Genomic DNA, 20,552 nt, shown 5'->3' with positions numbered 1-20,552 from the left:
TTTCACAAATTCAAGCCAATGGCCTTCTTCCCGGCATGAAATTTTCTTGAGTTGCCTCTAATGGTCATTGCGTATAGTGTAGACAAGAACTTTTACATGCATTTTAATTTCGCGAGTCTTGGCTCTCGCGGAATTTGTGAAATTAAAGTGCACGCGAACATTCCTCGTTTTACAGAATCTATAGTGGTCACCTGACTATAATGGCCACATATTTCGTCTCCCTTTGGTGGCCACACTTTAGACAGGTTTGACCTTTTTCCCACTTTTAGTGATTGGACTGATACTTAGAAAGCTATACAACTTGCCAAGAAGCTGCCTCCAGTAACAGAAATAAATGCATGTCACCGCCAAAGCAGGGAATCACTACATTTGTGTGTGAGAAGGATAGTACATAAATATTTCTCATTTTGTCACCATGGTTCATGATCACTTTAATCAGCAGCTTGCTGAAATTGTCTCAGAAGTCCTGATTCATATAGTATCATGCTTGTATTAGAGTATGCGGTATTTTCAGAAGACAATATTGTGTATTGGAAGATGACATTGATGCTGAGAGTGATTCTGTGATCTATGTGTGCAGTGTTGTTGGTGTAGGCCTATATGTATATGTCATGAATATCAATCAGTGGTAGATGTTGACACATTATTAATGTTCTCTGTTATTATCTGAAATAATATCTTAAGTGTATAGTGGTGTTGTTGATGATAGTTACTATGATCATACATGTAGATTATCATAATGATGATAGTGATGATGATTATGATGATAATATTGATAATAACAAGAATAATATGGTCCATTATGATTATACATAATATTGATGATTAATTCATTATCACTGCTATAGTTTGTGTCATTAATATAATCACTTTCATCATCAGTGTAATTACTCAACAATCCACCGCTGAGTACAAAAGCTCTGCTATAGCCCGTAATGCCCATTTTTAATGTTCATCCTGACCTGCTTCTGTTTTTTCCCCAGGCGTGCTTGAAGGCCACCATCAACGGAGAGGAGGTGTCAACTCTCGTCTCTACACCAGACCTGTGTATCACCACAGGACAGGTGAATTTTTGGTAGCTCGTCATGTCATGTTAAAGGGACTATGCAATGCAAATGCATGTTAGCTTGTATTGATTCATTCATTATACACCGAACCATGGTCATAGCTCAGGTATGTAGCCAAAAGAATATTATCTAATTAGGTGCCATACATTTTGAAATAATTCTCTGCTATTTTTCTTCACATAACTTGGATATAAAAAGTAGCTACAGTACCTGTTTGTGAGTAAAAACCTAAACATTGCAATACATATCAAACCTAAGGCAAGGGTACTTACTGTAAACTGGACTACTTTTCCAAAGAAACTACTCTTGCCACCCTCGGTGTCAATTTTCTGAAAGAATGTAAAAAAGTTCATATCTTTTCCACTTCATTACCAAAAGTATATATGGCCTTGATCCAGTGCAGTGCTTTCGTCATTTGATTTGAAATGCCTTGTACAAGAGATTGTTTATTATTGTATTATTATAGTATATAACTCTTAATTCACTGTCAGGCCTTCAATTTCACTGTGAGAATAATCATTACAAAGTGTAATTCTTCTATGTGACAATGACCTGTAGCACTGGCTGGCTCCTGTTAGTAGATAAGACACAGATAATGACGTGCACAACTCTGTGACAATATCAGAAATGCCTTCTTGCACAATCAATAGCTGTTTCTGAATGATGTTCATGGGAAACTAAAAAAAATGGTGAACCCTCTGCTTCTGTTCTGCAAATTGGCAATGCAGATCGTCCATCGACTAACTGCGCGTGCAGTGATCCGTGACTGGGAGGAGGGCACGCTGGACCCGGACAAAACCCACCACGAGGCCAAAAAGGAGGAACAGAAGCCGTACATCATCGACCTGAGCAAGCAGTACTCCATCGTCACACAACTCACCAGCTTTGTGGCCGTAGAGGAGAGAGAAAAGGTGCAAGTATTTTGTTTTTCCTGGCGGGGTCACTCATTGTATCGACAGGGAATAATTTTCAAACTCAAAATTGGACTAGCAATTTCTGCTGATGAAAAATATCTTCAATGATATCCTGTACACTACTATGTAAGAAAACTGGTGCACATAAGTTAGTTTGCATAGCAGTGGTGTAAAAATGCATAGCAAATTGTGATGCGATACCAGGAAAATTATTCCCTTATTGATGTCAGCAAGCTTTAGATCTGCAATGCTGACGCTATGACTACGCAGCCTCTTGGGTTGGACAATGGAAACGGCTATTTCGCGCATGCACAGAACACCAGCTTTTGCCTAATTACAATAGCAGTAGCTTAGCATTCTTGTCGCAGCTCTTGCGCTTGCTATTATATTGTTTCCATGACAGGGACAGTTGAGGATACATGTACAGCTGTATATCTAAGCATGATTAGATTAAAGGGAGTCAGTGGTCAAATGTCATGGTTCTTCGATTGAATCAATCTTGTTTTGCTGGCCACAGCTGCACATTAAAAATAAAGAAGAGGAAAAAATGACTAGCTCAGTCCTGCACAATGTGCAATGGCAATGGGCACTGTTCATGGTTTTTTCAATGTACCCTGGTGGGCAGTGACTGAAGATGGATTCAATAGGACTGTATCTATTTCCCCATGCATCTGACTCTGTCAGCAGAGATGTCTATGCCCAGATGTGGCAGTCTGTGTTTTGGGGTGAGCCTCACCAGTACACTTGTGTTCACCACCCTTCCTCTGGTTAATTCAGAAGGTTCATATAGTTCTGTTCGTTTTCAGACAAAAAAAAAACAAACTGCTTTTTATTCTAAGGCTTCAAGAACTTTTGGAATAATGTACCATATTCCTTTTTCAGATCAATGAACCTTTAGCACAAAGAAACTTTGAATAATGATGCAAATGTTGTAGTATTAACAACAGGCTAATTTTACTACAACACGCATTTCCCATAGACACATGCCCAAGTATACTCGGGGCTTGTCCTCAGCGGGCTAAGACACCCTTTTTCATTTTCTCATTGACGAACATCAAGGTAAAAGGAAATTTGTGTGTTTTTGAATAATGAACCTGATTTCATTTTCGTATTTAACAAACCTTCGGAATAACGAACATCACCCCTTTCTCCTCCCCAGGGTGAGGACTTGGCCAAGAAGGGTGGGGTCGACGTCTTGAAGCTAGCAGAGAAAGAGGACATTGACCTCCTGCCGTACATCGACTGGCAGAAAACGGTCACACCGGATGGCGAGGCTGCAGAGGAGGTGAGTTGGTCAGCAGTCCTGTTCCTTTGCTTTACCTAAAGCAGTTCATGCCAACTTGAACTGGCAACCAAAGGTGCATTCGAGCACTCTCTTAAAGCGAAATGTACTGTACCATACCTGCGCCAGAGGAGTGCTCGAACATTCCTAAAGTGTACCTTACCGTACTGTACCAGTCTAAAAGTGGACCACTTCCCGATATGCTCTAAAAGCGTACCCAAAGTTAGCTGTAAAGCATGCGCGTATAATGCGCATACGTCACAATGCAAAGACATCGTTCTCTTTGTTTGGGACAGCTGTAAGTAGTTCAAGCGCCTGGTGAATGACCCTCTTGCTACAAAAATGTGTGACTGTTTCTAAAAATAACTCGTGAGATACACTTTCCCAACAGAACTTTCAAATGCTTCAAATCTGGCACAGTTGAGTATGGTGCGCTTTGGTCAGTTCGCTTTGGTTCACTTTAGAGCGCTCGAATGCACCCCAAGAGTGCCACTCAAGTGGATGCCCCCAATTAGTGTATGTCTAGTTTGCACGGTTGACCCAATGCCTCTCCCCTGTGACATATGATACCTACCAAACTGGGCATGAAATTCTGATGTAGAATAATGCAGTTTTGTGCCACACTGGATCTTGAGTGTATTTCTCAGTGCCTCCAAGTGCAGGATGTCAAAAGTGCATAATGTGTTTCTGTTTTAGATGGCTTTTGCAGAGATATGAAATTTTTTCCAGGGTTGACATGCGACGTATTTCACATTTCAGACACATTAACCCGTTGAGGACGAGTCCCGAGTATACTCGGGCAGGAGTCTATGGGAAATGCACGTTGTAGCAAAATCAGTCCGTCCTCAACAGGTTAAAGACAGGTTGCTTTACATTTCTTACTATCATGTCCAAGGAGATACTGTGAATATTGTGATGTAGACACATTAATAGATTCCCTCTCCCAATTCCTAATTTCCTGCCATCTGATAGTTTATCTATCCTTTGTCCACTCTTTTATAATGGAATAGATTAGATTAAGTATATTTGACTTATCAGCCAATTGTGACATTGAACTGTACAAAAAAAAATGAGAACAACTAACAAGAAAATGAATATCAAAAGAGTACAGGTACATGTGTGTTCAGAGATAAACAGTGAAATGATGAAAGATTAGCCCCTTGGTGCTGGGAACATCAGCACCAATGCCTGATACCCCAACCATGACCTAGCATTTTTTTTTTACTTGTTTATTTTTACCTGACCTATGTGTCTTTATTGACACATTCATTTTATTTCACTAGTAGGTCCACTCATAAACCCATGCAGTTTTTTCCTGCTGCCTGATTAGCTATCCCCTTGTTCATATTATGATCATTGCCCTTGGACCAACCGCAATACTCTCCATATCTCACCCCCCTTCACCCGAGACCACAGCCCATCCTCCGCTCCCACCACAACCCCTTGTAAAAAAATACCATGGTTTGACTATGAGGCATAACCATGGTTTTACATTGGATCCATCCATGGTTTAACCATAGTGCAATATGGTTTGATTATGGTCAAACCATGGTGCACTAGTGTTTAACAATAGTTTAACAATAGTTAAACAATGGTGCACTATGGTTAAACCATGATAACTACGGTTAAACCATAGGTTTAGCATGGGTTAACCATGGTAACCATGGTTTAAAGGTGGTAAATTGGAACGCACTTACCATGACATTACTGTGGTATTACCATGGTCACTACTGTGGTTCTACAGTACCAAAACCATGGTTAAGAAAAAGTAAAACCATGGTTAAGGAAGTGTAAAACCATGGTTAGGATATGGTGAAACTATGGTTAGGAAAAGATGAAACTATGGCAAACTCATGGTTTAACCATAGTGCAATATGGTTTAATTACGGTCAAACCATGGTGCACTAGTGTTAAACCATAGTTTAACCATAGTTAAACAATGGTGCACTATGGTTAAACCATAGGTCTAGCATGGGTTAACCATGGTAACCATGGTTTAAAGGTGGTAAATTGGAACGCACTTACCATGACATTACTGTGGTATTACCATGGTCACTACTGTGTTTCTACCAAGCCAAAACCATGGTTAAGAAAAAGTGAAACCATGGTAAAGGAAGTGTAAAACCATGGTTAGGAAATGGTGAAACTACGGTTAGGAAAAGATGAAACCATGATAAACTCATGGTTTAACCATAGGGCAATATGGTTTAATTATGGTCAAACCATGGTGCACTAGTGTTAAACCATGGTAACCATGGTTAAACCATAGGTTTAGCATGGGTTAATCATGGTAACCATGGTTTAAAGGTGGTAAATTGGAATGCACTTACCATGACATTACTGTGGTTTTACCATGGTCACTACTGTGTTTCTACCGTGCCCAAGCCATGGTTACGAAAAAGTGAAACCATGGTTAAGGAAGTGTAAAACCATGGTTAGGTAAAGGTGAAAGTTTGGTTAGGAAAAGATGAAAACATGGTTTTACAGCTGCCAAACCACAGAATTACAACCCAAATCACAATACAACCATGATCCATTGTACATAGTAAACCCACTATTTAACCACAGTGCAATATCGTAGAAAAATGTATTTTTAACTACAGTTGTATTTCACAAGTACTTTGAGAAACCATGGGGAAATTGGTGAATAATAAAAATTGGTGAATATAATATTTGATGAATAATGATCAATAAATAGCACAGTAGAGTCTTCACATAAAGTGATGAAATAAAAATATTTTCAGTAAATTACCTGGAGCAGAATAATAATTCTTACAATTCCTATACATATGTATTATGATACAGTACATTTGTAAACATGTATATGAACCTGGACTCTGAAACAGGAGAAAACCAATTCTCTATTATTTTCCTTCTAGCTATAGTCTAAAAAATATGTACAGCTGTATTCAAAAACTGACTTCCATGTGTGTGTTGGTGGATGGGTGCAGATTGTAAGTGTTAATTGATTCACTATTTAATAAAAGAAGCTATATGTAGCAACGAGTAGGTCGATGCTCTTACCAGCATTGACTTTCACACAGCCAAAGCTCTCCCCAAAACATACATGTATATCAAATACACTATGGCCAAATTGAGGAAACCAAAAAGTCCCAATTTTTATGGCCTAGTCATGTGTATTCCTCTGAACATGCAGAAGTCAAACATTGCCCAATTTGATGCGCTTTTTCAGTCAAAACTGACTGACTGGAGTTGACTGTACTGTCATTAGCATTTAAAGGCACATAGACCCGGTGGTTTGCTTGCGTACACGGCGCACGGCACAAGCTTCCTTGAGAGACCTTTGCTATCGACTCCTCTTTATCGTTAGCGTACACGGCGCACGGCACAAGCTTCCTTGAGGGACCTTTGCTATCGACTCCTCTTTATCGTTAGCGTACACGGCGCACGGCACAAGCTTCCTTGAGAGACCTATGCTATCGACTCCTCTTTATCGTTAGCGCTTACACTTTGACCCATTTCCATGAGTCCGAAGAAGTCCAATCCACTGCTGATGATGACAGCTTTAATATTTTTTTCTCTGAAGTCAAACAAAGAAGCATGCACCCTGGCATTCAAATTCTACGGACTGTCTGACAGGCAGAGAAGACAATGAAGGCAACATTACCTAGCAACACCTACGCGCTTTACTGTTGACGACAGCTCAATTTTGGCAGTCTTTGTATCAATGCTAATGGTGATCGGCACTCTCATCCAAAAGCGCTGCAGCAACTACCGGGTCTAGGCACCTTTAAAATAAGAAAGTACACAAGGGTAGAAACAGTCAATTATGATTATACATTCAAAAGTTATTTTTCAGCAGCTGGGTGTGAGAAGTCAAAGTATCATACAAATATCACATTATTTCCAGTTGCAAAACTGTAGGTTTATGTAAACAAATCAATGAAGAAAATGTACTCTTACTGAACCTCAGTCAACAAATAAGACATAAGAATGCACATTTGCTCACTTTGCTGTTACGATTGAAAAGTAGCTTTTTATTGCTTCATGAGCAGCATCTTGACTGTACGTAGGTATGGCTTATTGCCAGTCACATGATTTAAAACTATAACAATATCACCTGCAAAGAATTAGTTGGATAATTAAATACAGTGTACATACATTAGTGCATGTTTGATGTACATGATCATTTGTAGCTTTGTATAGATAGTGCAAATTTGGACTTAAGTGACACCAGGAGCACTGGACAACAGAACAAAACAGCATCAAAAAAAAAAAAAAAATTATCTAGCAACCAACAGTCCTGACATGAGAGCATACATGCACACTTCACATGCTTTGAAAACTGTCCTTGTACTTCTACTGTCCAAGACTATCCAGAAGTAAGCTTTGGTGCAACTTCTGGATGAGGCTTCGCAGGAACTAGGTCTTGATATAGCTTGGTTAGTGTGCCCTTTGTCGTTGTGGAGCCTTGAGATGTCCTTCTTTTGCAACCGTGAGCCATGAGAATTTTCTTGGGGAAGATCACTCCTGCAACGAACTGAGAATTTATTCATTACGCTAATATTTTTTAAAAATAATAATAACATGTAGTACGTGTTAAACTCTACTTCAAATACTCAACACACAAAATTCTTGCACAGAATAGCTACCTTGCAAAAAACATAAGAAGAATGGGATTAGATTGATGTGGTACACCTAGTCATCATTTCATCACTCTAATGTGCTGGAGAGATACTGTTTAAAATACAGTGTACTTTTACAATCATTTTAACCCCGAAGTGCCACATACAGGTGAAGCCATTACGTTCAACATTCCATATCATGTATTGTGCACAAATTGCCTAGAGTAATTTGATGTTTTTCAAAAATTGATCACATTCTATTTTAAGCAGGTTGCCAATATTTTAGGATGCTGCATAGCATGCTGCTGGTATTTGAGGATGTTGCACAAGAATTTGGGTATGCTGCAGTGTAATGCTCAAATTCCTCATGAACCACACTAATAATGGGTTGAAAAAAAAGAAAGAAACAAATAAAGAAAGACAGAGGAGTATCTTACCCTTGATGACACGGAAAAGCGGGAGAAAGTATGACATCAGTAGATGGACTTCTCTGCACCAGAAATTCAGCCAGGAGGATGCCATACACGTATCAGCACTGCATGTACTTGTACCCATGAAAGGAGCTAGCAAGGGGACAGCCTGATCGATGGTCATGGGTGGACTTCAAGTCTTCTATTGAGAAACCTTCTCGTGTCAGCCACTGGCACAATCAATCATTGATTCTGATGAGGAAAAAAAAAAACACAACATAACGATAATAGTGATGATTGAGAGAAGTGAAATAAGGTTAGGCAGAAAAATCACACAGGAAAATGACGTAACATACAAAATACAGCATTGGATGATTTAAAGTTTGGTGCTTGTGCTAGCTCCCAAATGACTGCTGGAATAAAAGACTCCCAAATATTCTACAATGTCGCATATAGCATGCTGCTGGTTTTTGAGGATGTTGCACAAGAATTTGGGTATGTTACAGCGATATGCTCAAATTCCTAATGAACCATACTGGGTTGAAATAAAGAAACAAAGAAAAAGGAATACCTTCTCCTTGATGACATGGTCAAACGGGAAAAAACATGACATCAGATGATCCACTTCTTTGCACCAGAATTCAGCCAGGAGGATGCCATGTACACATATTGATGGAAATCAGCGCTGCATGTGCATCATGTACTTGTACCCATGAAAGGAGCAAGCTAGTGGACAGCACGATCAATGGTCATGGATGGACCTCAAGTCTTCTATGGACTGCAAGTCTTCTATGGAAACACCTTCTCACATCAGCCACCTGCACAGTCAATCTTTGATTCTGATGAGGAAAAAAAAAAACACACGACATAACAATAATACACCCATTAATGATTGAGAGAAGAAAAATAAGGTTAGCCAGAAAAATCACACAACAATCCGTTAGGTGAATGATATACTGGTATAACATACAAATTACAAAATACAGCATCCTTTGCCATTGGGGGATTTCAAGATCAGTGCTAGTGCTAGCTCCCAAATGACTGACTTAAACTGAGCTCCAACACCGATGGTCGGATTAACTAAGCGATACTGATCAAAGTTATTGATCCCCAGCAATAGGTGTTGGAATCGCAGCATCGCGAGGTCCGTGAGAATCGCACGACGAAAAGTGATGGCGCATGATTACACTCGAATATTAAAAGATGCAGGACTGCTTAGTTTTTAGACACAAAGTGAGGAAGACAGACTAAAATGCCCCAAATTTCAACCATTCTTCAAAACACAACTTAATATTTAATTTTATGCTTCCAGGCTCAGATTTATGAAGCCACATGCTTGTGTAGGGCCTACATTTTGTGGCGTGGGTGACCATTGCATTAGCATAAAATGTACATGCTACAGGCCTAACTCTTACACTACGAAATAGCGGAGCTAGGTTCAGTAGACGACATTCTTTGATTTCAACACCAAGCCCAGCACTTGACCGAAAGATTGGTCTGTATCTCGTCGACAGGGATATGTTCCACAGAGCAGAGACTGCATCTGGCTTTACGGATCCCCTCCTATAGACATAGTCCGGAGGTAGAGAGCCATAAGTAACGTCAAAAAAAAATAAAAGACTCCTCCTCCGGACAGACAAATCTTTCACAAGTTTGCCCAGCACCAGCAACCAGAAATTTATGACATATTCTTGAGGTCATCCTACCAGCACCTACGGACTTCAAGTTCACTTCAGTTTTATCGCCAGTGCCAGTGGCTGCCAGTGCTTAAGTTAGTGCTGAGACACAATCAAAGAGTATAGAAGCTAAGAGGGCGTACTCTCGCTACTTCGCACGCAAACGGGTGTAGTACGGCATGGAGTGGGAGCCCAACGCAGATGGAGCCCAATGGCAGCCAATTTAGTAATAATACCGCAAGCTTCTTAAACACATGAGCCTATGGAGCAAACCCTACCTTCCTTTCATTTTCTTCATTTTAAAAGGAAGCACACAGCGGTAGAATTGCATTTCAGACCTCAAAATATCACAAAAAGTATATTTTCTGTCGATATGTTAAAAAAAAAAAATTGAAGTAATGTAAAAGCCTTTACTTTTTTATCTATAGTCCCTCAGCAAGTTTGTGTTTGAGCTGACAAACGCCACCTATCTCTTTCTCTCTCCCTCCCGAAACATAGTTTGGTCTACCTACTTCAGCTCAAACTTTGTGGGCCTGCAGATTGCGATTGGAAAGTAAATGACATTTTTTTCAAATACATTTCATGGTTAGAGAGGAATGATACTTCTTTACGACAAAACAAGATTCTAAGTACATACATCGGTACATATCTTCCCCTGTATGCCCCCTAAAAAGGGGAAAAATGAAAGGGAGACAGAAATACGGGGACCCAGTGATACGGCACTGATATCATGATCGCGTAATATACAGTACGCCCTCTAATCAATCTATTGGTCTGTTGCTTTCAATGGCGGAATGGCGTCCGTATTTCGCCCATGAGCGTACTAGTTCGCAGGAGTAAGCCCTTGTGTCTTAGCGTAGCTTCTACTGATACTCTTGATTCACTGGAGCAGTTATACCACTAGAAGTCCTAACAGAGTTAGCAGAAAATGTAGTGTTGTTGATGTAGCTTGCACCGAACCTGATATCACCACCCAATATGAGGTAGGCCTATGTCTACTAACATTGTTAGGGATTGCGCCTAACTGTTAGAACTACCGACTATTGTCTTGTTAGCCCGACCAGACGCTGTTAGAGTACGCTGTGCTGTGCGAATAAATTATAGCCTGTCGCTACTAGTAGGGTTGGGGGTACCACGTATCGTCACCCTAAGGATCTGTAGCTTGTTTATTCTAAAAATATAACACAAATCCGCCTAATTCTTACCTCAAATATGCCATAAATACTGCAGTTTTGAATGTCATGACCATCTCGTTGATTATGAATCTCCGTTTTAAAATAGCGCAATTTTAGCGCGTGCGTTTCGTTTTCTTCGCGCAGCTAAAAAGGGAACCTTGCGATCGGCACCCCCTAATTAACCTCCATAGGTATACACGTGGATTTCACAGCATAGGTAATACACGTGAATTTCACAGGCCATAGGTAATACACGTGAATTTCACAGCCATGCGTCGTTACTGAGCGGATGTGTAATTTTTAGCTTGGTTTGTTTGAGTTTGATTTTCGTTTCTTCGTTTTTGTTTTTATAGCTCATGACACTTAATCCCGCACGTACCTTTTCGTCCTATACGCAAACAGCCATGATACGCAGGGTGCCGATGGGAAGGTGCCCTGCCGATAGGTAGTGCCCCAACCATACTAGATCTACACTGTCTACAGCGACTGGGTTGTGTATAGAATCTAGTTACCGTTACGTGACACAGTAACACTAACAGTTCAGTACATACACAGTGTATACAGTAGCTGAGTTAGAACAACTCATTCCAAACTCTTGAGCTCTCATGTCATACTCTCACACTCACTGACTCAGTCACACTCTCAGATACAGAACAGTCTAACTGGACTGGTTATCCCCACTTGATACGATCATGCGAAATTTGCACAGCAGGGGCAGGGCCGCTGCCGGCCCCGGGTCGGTCGGGACAATTCAATGCAAATCTCGCTGGTAATTATTTTAGCTAAGATTAGGTCTACATAATGTATTAAAAGTTACGTTGACCAACCTTCCTCGAAGAATCCCAAAGGAGAAGTTCCTCTTTTTCTTAGGGGCCGTTTGCTAGCCATTTCTCAAAATAGATGGTTCGTACGTCGAGATGTTTGACTCCGGTCAGAGATCATCACGAAGGAGCGTTTGAAATGAACAGCGAATTGTAACCGTGTGTGTGGTTTTTGAGCGCGGTCGCGGACTAACGGTTCATACATACACGTAAGGTTCAATCAGCGACAACAACAACACGCACATGACCTCTTACGTTACATTATTACCAAGAAAACTTGTAATCATTAATTTTTTGGTTTTGAATTTAAAAAATATATGTATAAAACATTTTTTATTGCAAATTAAATTTTTTTTAATGTGTCAATATTTTTTGTGCTCCATATATTTTGAAATATATTTTTGTTGTGATCCTTGGTACGAACGAGCCTCATATCAACAACCCGGATCTCCCATTCATCGTACACAATTGCTACACGCCGATTGCATTCATATACTAGTAGTTTTCTATTGTTGTGTGTACATGTCAAAGCTACGGGGAACGAACGGGCGGCAATGGGTTACTATACCTTTTTTTATTTTTTCACGAGTATGTAATCTCATTTAAGGTTTTTTACGTGCTTTATTCCGTAGTGAATAGATGTTGCATTTTAGGAATGCTGTAAATCAACCAAGTGAAGCAGCTTTTTGTTTGCAATGGTAAGACTACTGTTTGTTTACATAATCCTGTTGAAGCCAAACGGGTGGTTGCGTTAGATGAATGTCCGTCATGACTTGCATTGGCATTGCGGCCATCAAATTATGAGTTTTCATATTGATTTTTGTGATCGACATCATTCAATAATCATAGTGCACGTGGTTTAAACTTTGGTAAAACAAAAAGTTAACCATGGTTTAATAACCACTGTTCTTATGCTATCATACAAGGTTCCATGGTTAGAAATTCTAGAATATGGTTTTTCTGCACTCTATCTGATCAGCATGAAACCACGGTTGAAACCATTGTTAAAATAACAACTTTTTCAACCATGGGTAAACAAAAGTTAAACCACGGTTTTATAACCACTGTTCTTATGAGCTATCATACAACCATGCGGTGAAAATCATGGCTTTTTAACCGCCTCTTCACTATCATGAAACCACGGTTCGTAGAACCAATCAATGTTTCATAACCATCCTTTGCACATCACACTATGATAAAACCATGGTTCAAATCCTGGTGTAGCTATGACCATCGTTTTCCTTGCTAAAATGGAATTTGAACGATTGTTTAAAACCGTTGTTTTCACACTTTCGTTAAACCACTGTTAAAGTCATGGTTATATAGCCTAACCATCATTTTTTAACTATGATAAAACCATGGTTAATATCATGGTTAATAGCCATCGTTTTCAACCTTTGTAAAACGAAAGTTTAACCAAGGTATTATAACTAGTGTGTTTGTGCTATCATAAAACCACGGTTAAAATCATGGTTTTATAACTATCGTTTTTACACTATCATAAAACCATGATGAAATCATGGTTTTATAACGATGGTTTTCAACCTTAGTAGCGAACGAGAGTTACACCATGGTTTCCTAACCATTGTTTTTATACTATTGTGAAACCATGGTTATAACCATTGTTATATTATTATGTTATTTTTACCAAAGTAGAACGATAGTCTTGTTGTGGTTTTCTCGCCATTGTTTTTTTAATTTCTTAAAACTGTGGTATAACGATGATTTTTTTAACCATGGTTTTAAAACACTTTCATTATAAACCACTGTTAGAGCCATGGTTATATAACCATCGTTTTTTAACTATGATAAAACCATGGTTAATATCATGGTTAATACCCATCATTTTTAACCTTTGTAAAACGAAAGTTTAACCATGGTATTATAACTAGTGTTTTTGTGCTATCATAATACCACGGTTAAAATCATGGTTTTATTACTATCTTTTTTACACTATCATAAAACCATGATGAAATCATGGTTTAATAACGATAGTTTTCAACCTTGGTAGAACGAGAGTTACACCATGGTTTCCTAACCATTGTTTTTATACTATTGTGAAACCATGGTTACGACCATTGTTATATTATTATGTTATTTTTACCAAAGTAGAACGATGGTCTTGTTGAGTTTTCTCGCCATTGTTTTTTTAATTTCTTAAAACTGTGGTATAACGATGATTTTTTAACCATGGTTTTAAAACACTTTCATTAAACCACTGTTAGAGCCATGGTTATATAACCATCATTCTTTAACTATGATAAAACCATGGTTAATATCATGGGTAATACCCATCATTTTTAACCTTTGTAAAACGAAAGTTTAACCATGGTATTATAACTAGTGTTTTTGTGCTATCATAATACCATGGTTAAAATCATGGTTTTATTACTATCTTTTTTTACACTATCATAAAACCATGATGAAATCATGGTTTAATAACGATGGTTTTCAACCTTGGTAGAACGAGAGTTACACCATGGTTTCCTAACCATTGTTTTTATACTATTGTGAAACCATGGTTACAACCATTGTTATATTATTATGTTATTTTTACCAAAGTAGAACGATGGTTTTGTCGTGGTTTTCTCACCATTGTTTTTTTAATTTCGTAAAACTGTGGTATAACAATGATTTTTTCACCATGGTTTTAAAACCATCGTAAAATGAAAGTTTTATCATGTTATCATAACTATGGTATTTTAACAATGGTATTACCACACTTCCGCCACACATTTACCATGGATATGAATTAAAAATCATGGACTACCATCGATCCATTGTAAAACCGTCCATAACCATGGTTATACCATGGTTACAGTTGTAAAACCATGGTTTTTTTTTATAAGGGACATGACGCAAATCTCTCGTTTGAAGAGGCTACACCCCAGTAAATAATGCCAGTGCATATCTTGGCAATCAATGACTTAAAGTCAAAGATATAAAACACCTGTTTCTTGACCCTGGCCTAATCTAAGCATCAGTCATCGCCACAGCGCCACAGGAGGGGGGGGGGGGGGGGCACCGCGAGAGGAGGAGATTGTTTTGGTTTTGGCATGGGCCATGTAGCTCCATGGTGCGTGTGTGTGTGTGTACGTGTGTGTGTGTGTGAGTGTAGACATTCAGCGTATGCAGACAGAGCATGCCTGTACTGTAGTGACCGGAACTATTGTCATTCCATTTTGCTCTCCCCTTCTCCCTCCCCCATCTCTCCCCCCTCTCCCTCCCTCTCTCCCCCTCGCTCTCCCTCTCTCTCTCTCCCTCTCTCTCTCTCTCTCTCCCTCTCTCTCTCTTTCTCAATGATCCAGTCAGCAGGCTGATTGTAACCAGGGAGGTAGTCCCCCCCCCCCCCCCCCCCCCCCCCCCCGTTGTAACTCACTGCCAAATAGCACATTGTCAGCACCGGCAAACTGGCAATGCTCTCCTTCTTATTCCTGTATTTTCGTTATTTACGGGTCAATTTTTTTCGTTCGAAATGTAAAATGGATGACCATAGAATTTCTCAATAGAATATAAAATTGAAAACTTCAGAAAGGATAGAGAAAATTGAGTTCACTTTGAATGGTCTGCCACAGGCAGATATCCTTATCATGCTCTTACGTAATACGACAGCTGCTTTCTCAACGATCCAGTCAGCAGGCTGATTGTAACCAGGGAGTAGTCTCACCTCCCCGTTGTAACTCACTGCCAAATAGCACCGGCAAACTGGCAATGCTCTCCTTCTTATTCCTGTATTTTCGTTATTTACGGGTCAATTTTTTTTGTTCGAAATTTAAAATGGATGACCATAGAATTTCTCAATAGAATATAAAATTGAAAACTTTAAAAAGGATAGAGAAAATTGAGTTCACTTTGAATGGTCTGCCACAGGCAGATATCCTTATCATGCTCTTACGTAATACGACAGCTGCTGGAGTCATCAAACCCTGGCTTGGCCTCCAGGTTTGTCACGCCTGAGCAGAAAGTTTATTTGCAATGGACAAGTACTTCGACTCCCAACTCCCAAACGACAAATATACGCACCCCACTTTGGAGAACCTCAGTTGGGGACTCGCCTCAAACGAGGGATTGACGGCATGCACACACACACACACTCACACACATTTAAAAAAGACGTTCCAGGGCCCCTAATATTTGACGCTCCTAAATCTGTCAAGATTGCTACACTGTGCAAGTGTATCATTTTGAAATCAACTAGAGTAATCTGTGGCTTAGTCTGCCCTCCCGCTAGAAGTTGCTTTAATGGTTTGGTGGGAATGGCTCAATTGCACTCAAATAACAGGGGGCGGATCCAGGAATTCTTAAAAGGTGGGGGGAGGCACCAACAAATATTTCTGGTACCACTTCTGGGCTTCAATGGCTGACAAGGAAAAAAATACTTCAGCGCTTAATTTTGTCTGTTTCTTGGGCCACTTCGAGTTTCATCAGCTAACACACACACACACAAAAAAAAACATTTTTCTGCTCCCACTACAATCTGCTGACAAATATGGTATCTTCAAATTTCAATTTTTTCCTTTTTATTCATTTTATTTTCAACAGAAAAACAAAAAAAAAGATCCGCGTATACATAAGCTCACCAAAGAGCTTTTATCCTCGACTGGAAATTCCAGCATTTTGTGCAAGTTTTTTGTTCCTCGTGTCCGACCATAGGTGGATCCCAAGAAGAAAGTCCAGGACCTCCTGGACAAGGCCAAGACAGAGAGCACATTCTCCGTCCTGCGAACAGAGGAGTTCTTGGTCCAAGCCTACGACCAAGCCAGGGCACATCTTCCAGCCATGACAGAACTGTTCATCAAGGTAAGGATGCTAGGTCAGTGGTAACTGACCTACAGTAGTTAGTCAATGGTAATTTCTTTTCCACTCGAGATGTATGCATATGGGAAATTTCCTTCTGTGTACGTATGCGCTTGTGTGTTTTTGTTTTTTTTTTGGGGGGGAGGGTTGATTTTTTTATGGGGGGAGGGGGGAGTAGGATGGGGGTCATGAATGTGTGTATACTTGGGCCTACAATGTACATCAAAGACGCTTAACTGAAAAGAAAGGAAAGTGCGCGCTAATCCTGTACAAAACAAATGGACAATGCGCGGTCCTCAAGCGTATTATGCACATCACCTGAAATGTGCTGTCTTTGAAGTTGTTGTTGTTGTTTATCAAGTGTCTTTGATTACTTTTAGATCATGTTGTTGCCAAATTTTTACTTCCACAAAATAATCGTTATTACTTTAAAATCTCGTTCTTCAAAATAATCCCTTTAATCAAAAAAAAAAGAAGCTATAACTATACATTTTTAAAATCTTTATTGAGTTTGTGCTTAGCTCTCTTTTGTATCATCATGCAGGGTAGCCATTTTGTTTGTTGTTTCCATTATTATCATGCGCCTTCTTATCTTCCTCTACTCTACTATCTTTGATGTACATCTGAAGTGAAGATGAATATTCATGAGATTCTTTGTGGATACAATCCTTCTCAGGCATATGCTGCACTGTACGACTTCCTAAAGGACACAAAGCAAGAGACGGACAAGGCGAAAAGGATTTTGCGTCGCTTAAAGTTTCTTGGACTAGATCTCCAATGTCTGGGTGAGTATCCCTTCCCATCAACAGAGGTCTTGTTTCTGTTCTACACAAAATATCAAAAAATCCTGTATTTGGGTGAAGGATTTGATAAGTCTGTCTTTGTGAAACATTGCGCAAAGAAAATGGGATTCCATCGGGATTCGAACCTGAGACGTCCGGATTGCTAGCCCGGTGCTCTACCGACTGAGCTATAGTAAGTCCTAGTTCAGTGTTCGTCCCAGAAACCCTAAATTCTCAATGCTTGAATGGTCAGAAGCTATATCAGTGTGTTTGTGTGTGACACACATGTACACACTTGAACCCGGCATAAACCCAAAGGATAATTCAACTTGGGGATAAATGCAAGGGATCATCTTTTGAGTATGTAACAAACGCAACCAGAAAAAACTGACCAGAAATTGATATTATCTATAAGTAGAAAATTGAGCAAAGAAAATGGGATTTAAGTCTGTCTTTGATCACATTTTTTAATGCCTCCTTCATAGGAGGGCAACCAGATTAAAGCAGATTAAAGCGGGAGGCATCTCATTAATCCTCACTGTTATAAGTTTGCCAATTGGCACCTGAAGGTGTCTGGAACCTAACTGACAATATTCCAGAGCACAATTACAGCTCATACTTTAAACAGTACATGTATTTACAGTTCCAGGAATGACCTTTCAGTGGCTTAATGCATAAGCTTGCCTGATGTAACAATTTATGAAATTTGTATTCAAACATGCAATTAACTTGCTTGAACTAGGTGACCAGAATGACCCTTCAATTTACAAGTGTGCAAGTATTCATTTTTTATTGTGTTACATTGAATTCATTCATGAACTTTTTCTATCATTATTGCCAAATACTGAGTTTTAAAGGAAACTGCAGCCCGAATATGAATATGGATTGAGAATATGATATTGGTAGAACACATCAGTGGTAGCTTTAGGAAAATCAGGCAATTGATCAAAAGTTAGGAATTGTTTAAGTTTTGCCTCCATCCCTGGATGAGAAGACTACTACATTTTGTGATATCATCGTGGACAACAATGTGAAAATATAAAGAAAATTCAACATTTTCTTAACCATTTGCTTACAGCAGATCAGTAAGACTGTATGACATTAAATTTGCTCCTGCAACAATTGCTCTCATAAAATATTTGCACTCTAAGCCAAACATAAATTTTACCTACAAACATAACTCTATCTTGATCCTCACATCAAACTAAACCTTATACCCTATCACAACCCTGACCCTAACCCTAAGTCCTTGGAGAAAATAAGACCAGAACAATCGCTGCAGGAGCAAATGTTGTGTCACCAATTAGTCAAGAATATGTGACGTACCACAACAAAAGGATCCTAAAGTCAATGGCAGCTGAGCCAAGAAAATTGTGTTTGAAGTGAGATCATCAAAATTGGTCAAAACGATCAGATATCTATTTTTTGCATGATTTTGTAGTGTAATGTATTGTCTATCGTCAGCTGAAATTTAGAAGCTAAATGATCAAAGGAAAGGCAAAAAATCTGTGTTTTTCTGGGCCATGATTTTCTGACTTTCAACGGAACAGATACGTGTCCAAAGATTTAGATTTAGCGCCGCAGCTAGACTCCACCCCCAGCAACAAGGGAGTGATTAGTCAGTGGCATCCTGGTTACTGATTGGTCATGCGTACACCGCTTAAACTTAGTTTGAATGAACATCGTGGAGGTTGCTAGGAGCATACCTTCTATTGTCAAGAGGCAGAAACTGTCTTGCCTCCCCTTGATCATGATAGCATCAGAAGGAAAACTTTGAAGGCGATTTTCTTGAAATGCTGATTTCTCTAACCTTACAGAATTCCTGGATCTGCCCCTGATATGTGTTCATGATTCACATCCTTGTACTGAATTTTTCGTTTATACACAGATGGTGATTCTTTGACATTGTATGAACGGCTATCTGATGAGGTGAGTGAGCTCATTTTTTGGCAGCTTTCCTACACTCTTATTTGTCTTTTCTGTACCTGAAGAGTTCTGGAGACATTAGAGCTTCAGGGTGTTCTGTTCACCAAAAATGTAATTGCAATAAAAAAAAAAAAAAAAAAAAAAAAAAAACGTTGCATGAAATAGGTTTCTCTTGGCTCCTAGTCCAGGATCCCATTTCAGAAAAGTGGATATGGTACCAGCTTTTCCTAGAAAAGCAACTTCTCTTAACAGCAGCTACTCAGGAAGGGGGACTCTTGGAATTTCTTTGACACTTACAATTTCAGCAAGAGTTGCTGTCATACGTAGCAATTTTTTTAATGAGATGGGGTCTAGATACGCAAAACCGCTGGTGAAGTGTTGCATGACAATCGCAATATCTCGCTTCAGAAGCCATGAAATGAAAAAAATCTATACAGTAATTTGAAGGAGAAACTATTTTCTATCTGGAAATGTTAGTTATTTTGAGTTTTATTGAGGATAAACCTGTGAAAATAACATCAAAACTTAGCCCCCAAAAAAGAAAATTTGATCTCTAAAAAAGTGTTATTTTCACATTTTTCTTTATTGCCCAAAAATGAAACTTAGGTATACACTATGACTTGTGGTAGTATGTCCACACTGTGTTCCAAATATCTTTTCTGTAATATTTGTCACACGTTTATGTCAGAAAAAAACCCGAGACCACTGTCATTTGTGACCCCCGCAAAATCCATTACATAAGCGATATGCAGTCCAGTGTATCGGTTTTTGTGTTGCATAAAACAGCTGTAGGACATTGCAGGGTTCGTCTCTCACTGATTCACAACCTTGTGGACCAAGACTGAACCCTGTCGCCGAACCTGACACCGCTGATTGGCGAAGCATGCGCTGACCAGTAGAGAATGCATGACCAAGAGGATGATCTACAATTGTAGCTGTGAATGTCCAGTATTTTCTCTAAAACTTGGTTGTCTATTTGCTCTCATTTTACACCTAACTACTCATTGTGCAAACACAAAACTTTGCAGAGAGTGAGTGATGGGTTTCCAGACTAGCAATAAGTGCATATTCATGCTGTAGCTGGGTTGTGTCGTGAAATAATCGTAACCCTTTCCC

At 39.3% G+C, this 20,552-nt stretch overlaps 1 protein-coding gene across 1 annotated transcript in view; it reads left to right on the top strand.

Annotated features, from left to right (window-relative positions):
* The window catches only part of LOC139728529 (uncharacterized), a 78,455-nt gene that overhangs the window by 35,488 nt on the left and 22,415 nt on the right, over positions 1–20,552 (top strand). Inside the window, exons 18-23 of the mRNA XM_071639465.1 lie at positions 984–1,064; positions 1,796–1,978; positions 3,141–3,266; positions 16,585–16,731; positions 17,405–17,513; positions 19,399–19,439. Of these exons, the coding sequence (XP_071495566.1) occupies positions 984–1,064; positions 1,796–1,978; positions 3,141–3,266; positions 16,585–16,731; positions 17,405–17,513; positions 19,399–19,439 (687 nt within the window). The remainder of the gene's footprint in view (positions 1–983; positions 1,065–1,795; positions 1,979–3,140; positions 3,267–16,584; positions 16,732–17,404; positions 17,514–19,398; positions 19,440–20,552) is intronic.

This window comes from Diadema antillarum, unplaced genomic scaffold (genome assembly GCF_040938485.1).
Source record: "Diadema antillarum isolate AM-2024a unplaced genomic scaffold, OU_Dant_1.0 seq00000182_RagTag, whole genome shotgun sequence".
NCBI classification, from domain to species: Eukaryota; Metazoa; Echinodermata; class Echinoidea; order Diadematoida; family Diadematidae; genus Diadema; species Diadema antillarum.
The sequence above is the reverse complement of the archived record's forward strand: the minus strand, read 5'-3'. Positions and strand labels throughout refer to the sequence as shown.